Below are 13,288 nucleotides of genomic sequence, written 5' to 3'. Positions count from 1 at the left end.
CAGCCAGTAAAGATGTCAACAGAATGCATTCCTGACACAACACAAACCAGCAATTTCCTGCTGTTTCCTCCTTTACAGAGTGTACAGCCAAGTTTGAGCCAGTGGAATGCACTCCCACATTCCTTTTACACTCACAAAAAACCTATCCCTATACACAATCTCTATAACCAAACTTCCAACACATGCAAGTCTTACAGCATCCATGCCATGGGCACCCAAATGTAGAGGGTTTTTCAGCAATAAGCAGAGTACTCAGCTCTTGCTTGGCATCTTATCTATCAAGGGCAGAACTAAATCTACATAGAGGCAGGCCAGCCCATAACGGGATTGCTTAAAGAATGCAGCAAGCCAAGGGAATGAGTTATCACTGTTCCCTTTCATATATATACATAGGTTGGAAGTACAACACGGCCCATTGTGGCAATGAGAAATATTCCTAATCCTGTCTGCCACCCCACTCCCAAAACACAGTATGGCAGGAGATGAATTCTCAAGAACCCTGATTTTCCACCTTTCAAATCAGAGAGAGCACAAGCAACTCACAAAAATCTTTGCTCAAATTAGCATTAGCCTTCCAAAAGGCCCAGGAAATTAGCTCTCGAAGGCTTTGGCTTTGCATTGGCCCATCCAGAAACAAGTTGGAAGGCAAATAGGTTTCATGCTCTTTAAAGAACCACTGGGAATAAGAAGTGGCAGAGGTCACCCTTCAAGGCAGTGAAAAGCCAGATACTACAATTGAGGTGTTCTGGCTCCCACTGCTTTGACTGCTTAATCCCCATGCTCTTTGCAAGGCTGAGCTAGATGCCAGGAGTCTTGGCTTCTCACCCCCACCTCATCTATCCATTCCCCCAAATGACAAACAGCAGTGATCTGCCCATGCAAGCAACTATTTTTTTTAAAAAAGAGAAATCATAAAGGTCATATGTCCAGCCCAACTAAAAAGGAATATATAGGCACTATACCTCATAATGATTTGGCTAGAAAGAATAAGGTTCTTCCTGTAGGGTTCTTTCCGTCACCAAGACTATGTAAACAGTGAAACAAGTTAAGAATTCAGCCCTTGTTTGTGTAATCCTGCATACTGAGAATCATTTTTTAAACATCATGTTCCAACGCCTAATGAAACCTCAAAAGCTAGGAGTGTATATGGGGTGGCAGACTAGATTTTCCAACAGTTGGGGGCCATGGCTTCAATGCCTTGTATTAGTTCCTTGCCCTTCCCTACAACTGGCATAAGAGTTAGGCAAAATAAGCAGGTGTATGCAAATTTGTTTTGATTTATATAATTTATGCCATTTACAAGATTCTGCACAGCAAAATTATATTTTCTTTCAAAACCACACACAGCTCTGTATATAATACATCTTGTGAAGGACAGTGCACCTCACCAAATATGTCAGACTCTACATTTGCCACCCTGGGCTCCTTTGGGATGAAGGGCAGAATACAAATTTAATAAAATACAATAAAAATATTTAGCACCTGATTTCCTAGCCTCCCTGGATCATTAGTGACATGTTGGTCAATGGTGCAATACTTTCTCTTAGTGGTGTTTTTTTTTTTTAATCAAACATGTCTTGCTGTCAGAAAACAACAGAGAAGTTATCTTGTAAAGGCATGCTTGTAGTTTGAAGCGTTTTAGACACCTTCTTAAGACTTTGAAGAAGTAAATGCTTCTCTTTCTCAGTGACCTTTCTTTCCCCAACAGCAGCATAATTTCCCTCTAAATGCATTTTTAAAATCAATAATAGAGAGAGAGAGATGTAGATATATATAGATATTTACAATGATGGTTTCATCAGAAATAGTATGGTATGTTAACTATGATCAGATTGTTAGGGCTAGTATGCCCGTTTCATCTTCATAAAGTAATAAGCACTAACCTGTTACTGCTTCAAGATCCTCTTCCAGAAATATTACTTGTTTTTTACAATTTGGACTGTCTGCTCTGGACCTCACTGTTTTAAGAGCAGGCACAGAAGTCTGTAGTCCGCTATGCAAGCAGTATGTAGCAAGTTACTAGCATGGAAACTGATCTCCAAGCCATTTCACAGGACCCATATCTTAGGAATGAATGCATGGACTACTGACCTACAGTTTATAAAGTCCTCTTTGCATAATGTCAAACCACCACACTTTGTCTTGGGACCATTTTATGCTTTGTGGGGCAGACATCTTTCCTGGGTCTCCACCACAGCTGCACAAGCTGAGCACCATAATGCCTCACCAAGACTCACATGTCTTTGAAGACACATGGAGATTCACCAACAGGAACTCCCCAGAGTGTGTCCATTGTGCGTCCCATGCATGTCCAGAAAGACATTACAATGTTCACTGTAAGACACACAGAAAACATTCAGGAATCCCCTGTGATATAAAAAAGTGTGAAGCCACTTGTATGGAGCTATAAACTGGCAACTGCCACCAACCCAAAGAGATGTGACTGTTTACCTACTGACTAGAAGGATGTCGCAATCTGCAAGTCCATCAAGACAGAGGCAAGAATGAGGCATCCATGGTATGGTGAGATTCTCTTCTCGCCCCCAAAAGGCTATGAACAACAGTACTGTGTCCCTGACAAGGTAGGTAGGCTGCAGTTTGTATGGCACCATGTTAGCTAAGTCATACTATTGTATCAATCACAGAGCAGGTATTTTGAAATCTGGCCTGTCCCTGATAATAGTTTATGCTACTATGATCTTGACATCAGGCTTGCCAAATTTGTCCCTTCAGAGGAAAAAATGCCCACCAAATGGCTTAGAAGTATATCCTCCTAGAGGGTAATATGATGTTTTCATGTGCAACCAGGGCCTAACATTCCAAGGGGGCAAAACATTACATTTGTCTCCAGCCCGCCCTCCAGTGGAATTCCCATCTCAAAACCCATTTTTTCTATAAATCCTTCTGCTTAAAACAGGGCCAGCCAATTTCTGTATTCTTGGAAACCATTCTGTTATCTAGACACAAGTTGGGACTGAAACAATCTGACTCAAGAATGGTCGGATTCTATAATAAAATTTGCAAATATGAGGTATGTGGATATGAAGCCCGTGTATTTCAACAGAATGAAGTCATCAGGGGGAGCAGGGAATACTGAAGAACAAATGTTTCTGAAAGTAGCACATTTACACTGATTGTTTCCAGCAATTATGTTTGTTTTCTGGAAAAATTTAAATTGGAAAACTTTCCTATGCAAGGTTGGGTAATTTCCATAGGAAAAAATTCTGATGCCCTAGAGCAGGGATGGGGAATCTGTGGTCCTCCAGATGTTGTTGAACTCCAACTCCCATCATCCCAGGCCATGCCTATGCTGGCTGGGGCTGATGGAAGTTGGAGTCCAACAACAACTGGAGGACCACAAGTTCTCCATCCTTGCCCTGCAGAATGATCTAATTTAGCTTGTTTATTTTACTTGTATTTAGTAAACAAAGCTAAAATCTCTGAAACTACCAAGCTTGCCTAATAATTATTTGCAGTTAGTACTCATTCATTGTTTCTAATGAACTTATGAAAACAGAACATTTTCTATGGAAAAGTAAAGCAGTGGGAAAACATCCACCCACACCACTGCTTTCCAGTTTTCAACGTTAGAAAATGTATAATAAATACATATGGATTTCCATTGCTTCTTTTCCTTTCAGATGAAAGTATAAGCACCATTTGCTATCACGTCTTGATTAAAATTTGGTGGAACTTCCTCAGATCAGCCAAAGCTGCTTTGGAGGCTAAATCTGGCTTGCAAATCTCCACTTGGCCCTTCCTTAAGTGAGAGCAAAAGCCTTGGAAGCCAGGACTCTCATTTGTGTTCCCAGCTCTAGATGTGGCTGAAGCTGGAGAGGACCAGACTCTAGCAAATTATTCAAATGTTTTGTCAGCACCTAGGACATTATATATGCCCACTTCCTCTGGAGCAAGACTATCACCATCTCAACAAGTCTTCAACGTGGAAGTCTGCTTGAAAATGTATACTTGGAATTTGAAGCATTTTTGACACTTTATTTGGGAAGAAAATGTTTATCGCTATGACTTCTGTTTGACATGGGCAGCTATTAGAAGAACCCATTTCAAGTCACCCACGGGAACAATTTATACAATACAGAATGGGAGATCCAAGCCCTCTTAGCACATTAATTGCATGAAGGAGTTCTATGTCATTAAAAGGGAGGGCAGTGGCATGGACCCAATGCAAGGTCACACAGCTCCCTAGCCCTCAATGCCCACAATTGAGCACTGATGTCTCTGAACCTGGAAAGCCTATGCATGTAGGCCTCAAAGTGTGCAGGCTTCTATGGAAGACAGAATCCTGACTTGCACTACAGTTGCTCCTGATTCTGGGAGTCAGCACCAAGGTGGAGTGGATAGCTCGCTGAGAAAACAACATCCTGGGCCTACTACAATCTTGATCCTACTGCAGTGTTTCTTCTAGGGAACACATGAGGTTCCTCAGTAATCCAAAATGGCAGATGAGCTTCTCTGAAGGACACCTTGCCCACACCTACCAAACTTCTCAGCAATTGTTCACTGCTGGGAAGTATTAGGTACATCCTACAGTGCACCCTCTGATTTGGGTTGAAGTTGGTTAGGATTAGTCAATGTCAATGCCCCCACATGAAGATAATGTGCATGCTCCACACACCCCCATGTAGCATGCAAGAGTTCTATAGCAGGGTTTCTGAACAGGTAAGGAAATGCAGAAGGGATGTCCTGAACGTAGAACGTTTGAAAACCACTCACTGCCTTACTGCAATAACCATGCATGTTGCAAGAACTGCTTGCCTTTTCCAAAGGCATCAAAGTCTACAAAAGAACATCTCTCAAAACACTATCCCCAAAGTGAAAGAAAGAGCCCTCCATGGAAAAACCTTCCACAATCCCCCATCTTCTTTTAAAGCTCTGACAGCTCATGCCGTATGTACCACCCACATATCTTGGTAACCATGTAGGGTGTGGTTGAGTGATTTCAGGCCCTTTTTGGCAGGCACATATAAACAGGGCTCGTTACTTTAAAAAAATGTGTGCCAAGGTATACTAAATTCTGAGCCAAGAAAAGCTGAAAATCATGACCTGGATAAATTATGCAAAATGTACAAATTTGCATGCATTAGCTATCTTGCATAACTTATTCTTAGTCATGGGGAGAGGAGAAACAGCTATGCAGGGCACAAAGCCCTATTTCCTACGCAGTGGAGGTCCTGCTCAGCCTCTCCTGATTACTGAAATGTTCCCCAGCCTTGCCTAATCCTACTGATCATTGCAGCCATGCATATAGGCTAGAAATTTGCTTTAAAATAAACACCAAGATTCACAAGAGGTAGAATTCTGCACCCAATTCCAAAGCTTGTGCTTGGACAAAATATACACGGCCTAACTGCAAGGCTAGACCACAGAAATATATAAAGCTGCCTTATACTGAGTCAGACCACAGGTCCACCTAAGTCAGTATTGTCTGCACTGGCGACTCTCCAGGGTGTCAGATGGGTGACATTTCTAGCCTCACCTAGGCATACCAGGGATTGAACCAAGGTCCTTCTGCATGCAAAGTAGATGCTATACCATGGTCCGTCTGCATGCCTGGGAACAGCAGTATCAACTCCCAGGTTAGGGCAGAAACAAGAGGTATTAGGCATGTCACTGCAAAGAAGTTACCACTGTTTACCCTAAGTATAATTCAAACTTGTTATTTTTTAAGAGAGATTGTTAGTCACACACAAATAAAATGGCCATGATAAATGGCAGGAGCAAAAAAATGCCCCTTACCCAGCAACTCTATCCCCCAAAATCTTTCCCATTTTTCAGGCTCTGCAAGACAATGAAAGTGATAAGGATTTGCCACTGTTTTTTGTCCTTGTGGCATGACCAACATCTGCACTTTTCAACCCATTCTGACTTTTATCAGCCCAAACTGAATGTGCACGTGTGATTAAGCAAGCATCTGGGACCTCCACAATGGGCACCCAATCCTGATTTCACCACATGCTTCCAAAGACATTCTGCACGGTAGCATGGTAAACCAGGATCCATGTGCATAATGGGATTCAGATATAGCTTTCAAACCATCTGCATTCAATTGAGGCTGATAAAAAAATGTGGATACATTAGAGGGGAAATCACCCCCCAAAAGTGACTGCTTGAAGTAGGGCTGTGTGGAGGAGGGGGGCTCCCAAGCTCATTCTAGCTGCCTTTGTTAACCAGCTAGCAATGTAGGCAGAATAAAGGGGTAGGGAATTGAATGGCCAGCCTGCTGGCCCGCTGTTGCATCTGGAGTGACTGCAGCAGGGAGGCAGCTGCTGTGTCTCAACAACTATCTGCTCTGCGCACACAGACAGCTTCAGCTCATAGAATCTATAAAGGGGATGGGAGAAGACTCTCTACTGTGTCCACAAAAAAGTACAGAGAAAGCCAACAGGACTTAGGTGCATCCCACTATTGCACAGTCAGACATGGCCTTAGCACTGGCAAGCATTAAGATTCTTTCTTCCTGAAACTCAGCAGAAGACAAGGAAACCTGTTGCAAAATGGGAAACATCAACTAAAATGATGGCAACATTTATTCCTTCCAGAATTGACAAAAACCACCCAGATTTGCACTCTTGGGGTTCCCCATCTCCCCACAAACTAAGAAAAGGGGGGATCTCAAAAACACACAGAAGGTGCCTGCAGTGGCAAAGCTCCATTAGCTATCAGAACTGGAAACTGCACAATCAGGGAAGATTTCCTTCCCAATTCCAGAGCAACATTTTAAAATGAATCTGATAGGACCAGGGTTGAATCTGGGTTGAGCCAGTGTGCAAACTGAATTCAAATAATTCCACAAATATCCAAATTCAATGTAGAATTACAGTACATTAATTAAATGTATAACTTGATTTTATTTTATTGTTAACAAAACCAAACATGTACTTAAGGGCTTGCATTTGAATCCCTGCTCCTTCCAAATCAAATCACAAATTTTGCATTGACATTTAGTAATGTTCAGACCTTGATACAATGGATTACACCCATTTTTGAAAGAACAGGCTATGCCATGGTTAAGGATGCTTCGTATACTGTAAAATGCCTACACAGAAGGAATTAAGACAAAACACATATACAATGATTGTGCATGCAAATTTTTCATGTCATGGCATGTGGTGTACACTGCCAGGAAACCAAGACCAAATCACAGTGAAAAACCTCATGTGTGCCTGATCATGTGAAGCTTCATCAAGATGAGGGCTTCATCAAGTGAGGCACTCTGCTGTAGATCATCACATTGTTATCAGTGCAGCCAGGCAGAAAAGAAAGAACAGCTTTGGAAGAGACAAAATGTCTGGCTTCCAGACATTGCTGTGGACAAGGCCTAAGTGTCTGGCCCTAAGGTTCATGTGTACCCTATAGTAGAAAACAGCCAAGCCCAGTCTATTTTCTCTCACACACAGGGCCCTTCCTACTAAACAGAGTTCCAACCCTTGCATGACCCTCTTCTGGTACAGCCCACACAAAAGAAAAAAGAAAGACAGAACCGCGCCCTGCCAGTTCAAATGCAGAATATTTGGCCAGGTTTGGCCCCTCGTACTGAATCTCCTAATCTTCGAGGTCCTCCAGATGCAGTTTTGGAGAGGTTTAAGGGCAGGGTCCACAATCCCTTTAGCACCATTTTGAACTCTCCAGAGTCATTAAAAATGTTCCAGTGAGGCTCAAAAGCTGCAGCTTCGAGCCCTTGTCTATGTCCAGACAAGGCCGCCAGGGCTTCAGCAGCATTGCGGTGGAATTGCTCAACCAAGAACAATGCCCTGTCTATGTCCAGCCAAGCAGCAAGCTGGCGGGGAGGGGAGGTGGGGATTCATATTCCCGGGCACCCACAATCCACAGCATCCCGGCCTCATGCACAGGACTAGCCACACATTCCCACGCACTACAGAACCAGCTGGCTGGGAATGTTCTAAAAAGCAAGGCCGGCTTCCCCAAACCAGTCAGGTGGCTTCATGGGAGAGTGAAACCCATGCTGAATAATAGCCCTACGTTCTATTTACCTTTGCAGCAATTATCTCATCCCTGGCATACTGCTGCACGTTTCACAGGGCAAGCAAGTCACTGCATGACACCCAATTAAATCATCTTATCTCCCGTTTGCATCACAGTTTATTCCCAGCGCACAAATGGGGGGAAAAGGCAGCTCTGTGTGTGGGGTGGGGGAAGAGTTTCACAGCAGACTGAGCCACTATGACTCCCCAGAAGCATGAGAACCGGCTGGCCCAGTTGCTGAGCTGTACACTCCCTAGCACGGCTCCAAGATGCATTTCTAGTTTCATGGCCAGGGATCCGCAACTTTTAAACCAGCCGGAAACCTGTTTCCTTTGGGTTAGAAACAAGCATGCCAGCGTAGAGCTTGGAAAAGTTACTTTTTTAAACTACAACTCCCATCAGTCCCAGCCAGCATGGCCACTGGATTGAGGTGATGGGAGTTGTAGTTCAAAAAATTAACTTTTCCAAGCTCTGAAGGGCTATATAACACACAGCGCAAGAGCATTGACTTGAATGGTACTTGGAGAGTTTCTTGGGAATCGCTTACAGCAACAATAAGTTTGTACATCCAGCAGAATGTGAAGGGGGGGTAAGGGGACGACAGCTGCTACTACATCTGCCCAGATCATCAACACTCTTCTCTCTTGCTATCCTATACACACAATGCACCACAACAAAAGCACTATCAAATTTAATATCAACTTGAATGCGACCCTTCAAAGAAGGCCATTTCATAACAATCCCAAAAGAGAAAGGGGGGGCATGTGCATCAGCCCTCTACCCATAATTGCACCATCACAAGCAACTCACCCACCCACCAATACACCACCTTTTTCACAAATATGTGTCCATGCATGCATCTCCTACATATATTCAAATTACATGTATTCTTGCATATATTCTTCCTGCCCAGTCAAGTAACTATGTATTCACTCAGCGAAAGAGACTAGTGTGCCTTGCACATGCAGTGCATATTATGCATCTTTGAAACATACGAATGTGTTGTGTTCACACAGCAACCTCATAAACCTCAGTTGCCCAATCAAGTACATTAAATCCCAAACACATTGTCTGCCAAATGCACTTACATGTCTGCACAACAGGCATGTCAACCAAACATTTATTCCCATCCTTTACCTCTTGTACACACACACACACACACACACACACACATCATACTACAGTAGACTCAAACTCCACAACAGATGCCTTCAGTAAACCTCAATGGGATACCATAGAAAGCTTCTCCCTCTCCCAGCCTGCCTGAGTAAAAGTTTCATTTGCAAAGAGCAGAAAGAGAGAACAGAGAGGGAGACTACAGCGAAGACCGAGAGAAGCCAGATCCAGAATCCACGCTCCAGTTTTTTCAGGTGCTCCGTGCTGGGAAGCTGAAACTGGCTGCCGAATAAAGTTTACTTCAAGTAAATAAAAAGTGCAAGATTGTTTCCCCGTAGCTCAAATCAGTGCCGGTGAATTACGCACCCACCCACCCCGGCATGGCAATCCACCCTAATCGCTCCCTCCTCTCCTCCTTCCCCCAATGTGCAATTAAACAATGATCATTTATTTTCTTTGTGGTCGGACTCCGGTTCAGTAAGCTTTTCCCCTTCCCTCCATCTCACGGGGGGCGGGGGAGGGCAGGGAATTAGCTGAGAACAAGGAAAATAACTTCATGGTCCTGCATTGCCTGGGCTGGGGCGGGAGAGGGGACGGCACTCAAGACGCAGCGAAGGGCCAAGGAGATGGCAAGCGGAGACTCTAAAACACTCAGGCGAAGTTGCTTGAAAAGTTTTGAAAAGAGGAAACGAAGAGGCCATGATCAAGCCTACTCCCGTCCCAGGAAAGGGGGAAGGGTTCTCCCCATACACACCCGCGGGGCCGGAGGGGCGAGGAGGGAGCGGGCGGGATGTCCCACCACCCGACCCAAAGCAAGGCAGTACCCTCGGAGCTCCTTACCTGCTCCCAGTGCCAGCCGCGCCAGTAGCGAAATGCACAGAAGGCTACAGCCCAGCCATGCCCACCCTGGGCCCCCGGGCCGGGACACCAAGCCCATTCCCCCCCAAGTCCGGCTTCTGCTGCCCCTGCCGCCCTATAGATCCATGGAAGGGGCCGAGTTCAGGCTCCAGCCAAACACCAAGACACCGAAAGCGCGGCGGCGCCTCCTCCTGCTGCTCGTTCCCGGACCCTGGGAAACTTCTCGGAGTGAGAGCGGGGCGGGGCGACCCTGCTGCCCGGGGGCGGGGTCCGTACCCAACCCGCCTGGCCTGGCTCGGCTCTCACGCTCCCTCCTTCTCCCCCTCCACCCCCTACTCTTCACCCCACCGGCCCCCACCACCTTTGCGGGGATGGGGCGCAGAGAGAGGACTGTGTGCAAAGGCAGGAGAGAGAGGGAGAGGAGCGTGGCGCCTTCAGGATCCCGCAGAGTTTTCCCTTTCTTTTTTCTCTCTCTCTCTTCCACCCCCGCATGGGATTTAAGACGGGATGGGGCTCTTTAGAAGTTGCCCCCCTCCTTTTACACACGCGCGCACATCTGGATGTCTATACGGAAGCGCGGGCTTGATGGGGGAGGCTTGGTGGCTTGCAGTTCAGGCCAACGTGGGCTGTTGGGTTTCGGCCCAGCAAGGAGAAGTATTTTTAGGATTTCGAGGGAGAGAGAGAAAGGGGCTGGAAGTACAACAATTTGGGGGGGGGGTGTAAACAGACAAGGCCGGGGGAAATCACTGGACGGCTTGGCTTGGTTATAGACTCCAGCCACCAGGCCGCCTTGCATTTTCCCACACACAATCAAGCGAACTCTCCAAATGTGGCCAAAAAAGTTGCTGTTTTCATGAGCGTCCAAATTCCCCAAGGAGAGGAAAAGTTTCCATCCTTCCCCCTCATGAAGGGTGGAGGCAGCAGCCCAGAGCAACGTCTGCTTGTTTCCAGTGGCACAAACCCAGGAACCCGGCCATGTAGCTGTAGTGGGGCGGAGGGGAGAGGCACAAAGGGAAGTCTAAACCCCTTTCTAGAAATTTCTTATTTAGGAATCCTTGAAATGGCGGGGAAATGGCTAAATATTTGTTATGCTGCTCCCTGACGACTGAGGGAGGGGGGGCGAGCATTTAACATCCTACTGAGTACAGGATTTGTGTAGATTTATTTTACGTTACAGAATTTTCCAAACTTGTGTCCTCCAACTTCGCTTCCTCAGAACTTAAGTACCATGACGCTGCTGTCATTTAAAATGTGTACAGACTTTTGCTATGATATACAAGAAACTGATATGAAGGGGCTGAGGAGGCAGAGATTATAGTGGTACTAGCTATTAATAGCTATGTGTGTACTTCCGACTGTGTTCAATTCAGGTAACAACTGTCCAAAAGGGGTGGGGTAGGGGCTAGCATAAAAACTGATCAAGTTTAAAAGTGAACAAAATGCAGCTTTCATCCAGGTGATCCCTGGAATTCATTGCCACGGTATGTGGATCAAAAAGATAACCGACTGCTAAAAGGAATGGATAAACCAATGGCTAAAAAGATTATTGGAACACCGATCCTCTCCTCAAGAGACTGTCCCTTTCTGCCAAAAAATGTAAGAGTGGAGCACACAGTCCTGGTCCCCAGTGAAACAAGACAACACAGAACAGTCGCCCCCCTTCAGTCTTCTTTATCTGCAGCTTGAAAGTCTGACTGATTCATCTAACATAATCAAAGGAGGTTTGGCTCCTTGCTCCACCACCAACTCACTATGTGACCTCACAAGAATTATTCAGCTTCTTTGGCCCTCCTCTTCCATACTTTGGCCATGGAAATAATGTCCATGCCTTGCTTCACAACAGCATGATGAAAAGCACATCCAGACTGAGAAATCAGTGCCATGATGACAAAGCCGCTACACATCAGATGAGACTGGCATCTCCTCCTTAGCCATGGGCAAACTCTGCTTCCATGATCAGTTTCCTGCTCCTGAGGGATTGACTGCTAGGCTAATGTCTCCAGGACCTATGCACAGCAGTAGCAGAAATAATAATAATAATAATAAATAAATAAATAATAAACCTGCTATGGGCTACAGAAAAAGAGGTGCCAGTGCTCTGTACTGGCAAAGCACATCATCATAATCATTTCTAGCATTTCAGGTGCTCCAAATGCCTCATGTACATTATCTAAATAATGCTTGACATCTAAACCATACTGCTACACCTTTTAAAATTTCCCCCCTTAATCCTATGTGTGATTCCTCATAAGGATTAAAAAATACAGCTGTGTTGGTCCATTAAGGGGAGAAAATCCAAGCAGGAATAACCCCAGCCACAATCACAATACCACAATTGTTAGGGCAACCAAGATTCACAACAAGTGGTGTGAGCTTTTGAATTTCACAGAACACTTCCTCGGGCAAGATGTAGCTCACACAACATATTGGACAGTACTAATAAAAGCATAACATATTGTTTCTGCCTGTAGAGTTTGAAAGCTTTCGACTTTAGTATTTTTCTCACTTTATCTGACATTAGTCCTCTGTGCCAGTGGACTAATGATGGGAGTAAGTGTTTGGTGCTCAAGTTTGAGGAGTGGTGGAACCAGTCTGAGTGAGCCCAGCCCATTCCCTGCTACAGGCAAGTAACTCACATCTGGTTGCCTGGCTGCCTTCCATAGGAATGAACAGAGATCTGGGGCCAGGGATTTTGAGGAATGTTCAGGCTGCCACTCTGCACACAGGGTTCCCACTCTTCCTTTGCCAAGGCTCTCAAAGGGAAAGAGAAACAGATCACACATTTTTCCTCAGTGCTGGGACTCATGACCCACAAGACCCTACAGCTAGACCTTAGCCCTTCCCAAGGCCTGCATTACCACCTAGATCACTACTTTTCCCTTTCTCTCGTCCCTTGCAATACAGGCCCAGCAGACTTCAGGCTTGTGCAACTATTTTGCTTTTATTGGAGCCCCAAGATCCACCAACTAGAACTAGATAGAAAAGACACACATTTAGAATTAAATAATTCCAAGACTAGGAATTTGAGTGTCAGAACTGAACTGAGCTCACAGTCCTTCCACACACAAAAACAGTCATGGTTATTCCCCACCCCACCCTACCATTTTCTTAGTATCAGGTGAAGTGGGAGAAAGTTATTTTTTGTTAAACAACTGGGAATTATACATCCTTGCTGAACTACTTCAAATGACCCAAAAATCCTGATCCACTTTCTGCCTGCCTGGCCTTACAAAATAGCAGCAATCTTTTTGCCCACATTAGACTGATTTTTCAAGATCAGACGAGATCTAGGGTTTTTGAATGTTGCTTC

At 45.0% G+C, this 13,288-nt stretch overlaps 1 protein-coding gene across 1 annotated transcript in view; it reads right to left on the bottom strand.

Moving 5' to 3' along the window:
- Positions 1-10,262, bottom strand: part of NOTCH3 (notch receptor 3) — a 64,539-nt gene extending 54,277 nt beyond the window's left edge. Inside the window, exon 1 of the mRNA XM_061616579.1 lies at positions 9,961-10,262. Within this exon, the coding sequence (XP_061472563.1) occupies positions 9,961-10,057 (97 nt within the window). The 5' untranslated portion in view covers positions 10,058-10,262. The remainder of the gene's footprint in view (positions 1-9,960) is intronic.
- Positions 10,263-13,288: the final 3,026 nt, after the last annotated feature.

The sequence above is a fragment of the Rhineura floridana genome, chromosome 3, assembly GCF_030035675.1.
Source record: "Rhineura floridana isolate rRhiFlo1 chromosome 3, rRhiFlo1.hap2, whole genome shotgun sequence".
NCBI classification, from domain to species: Eukaryota; Metazoa; Chordata; class Lepidosauria; order Squamata; family Rhineuridae; genus Rhineura; species Rhineura floridana.
Note: the sequence above shows the minus strand (reverse complement) of the source record. Positions and strands in the feature narration are given on the sequence as shown.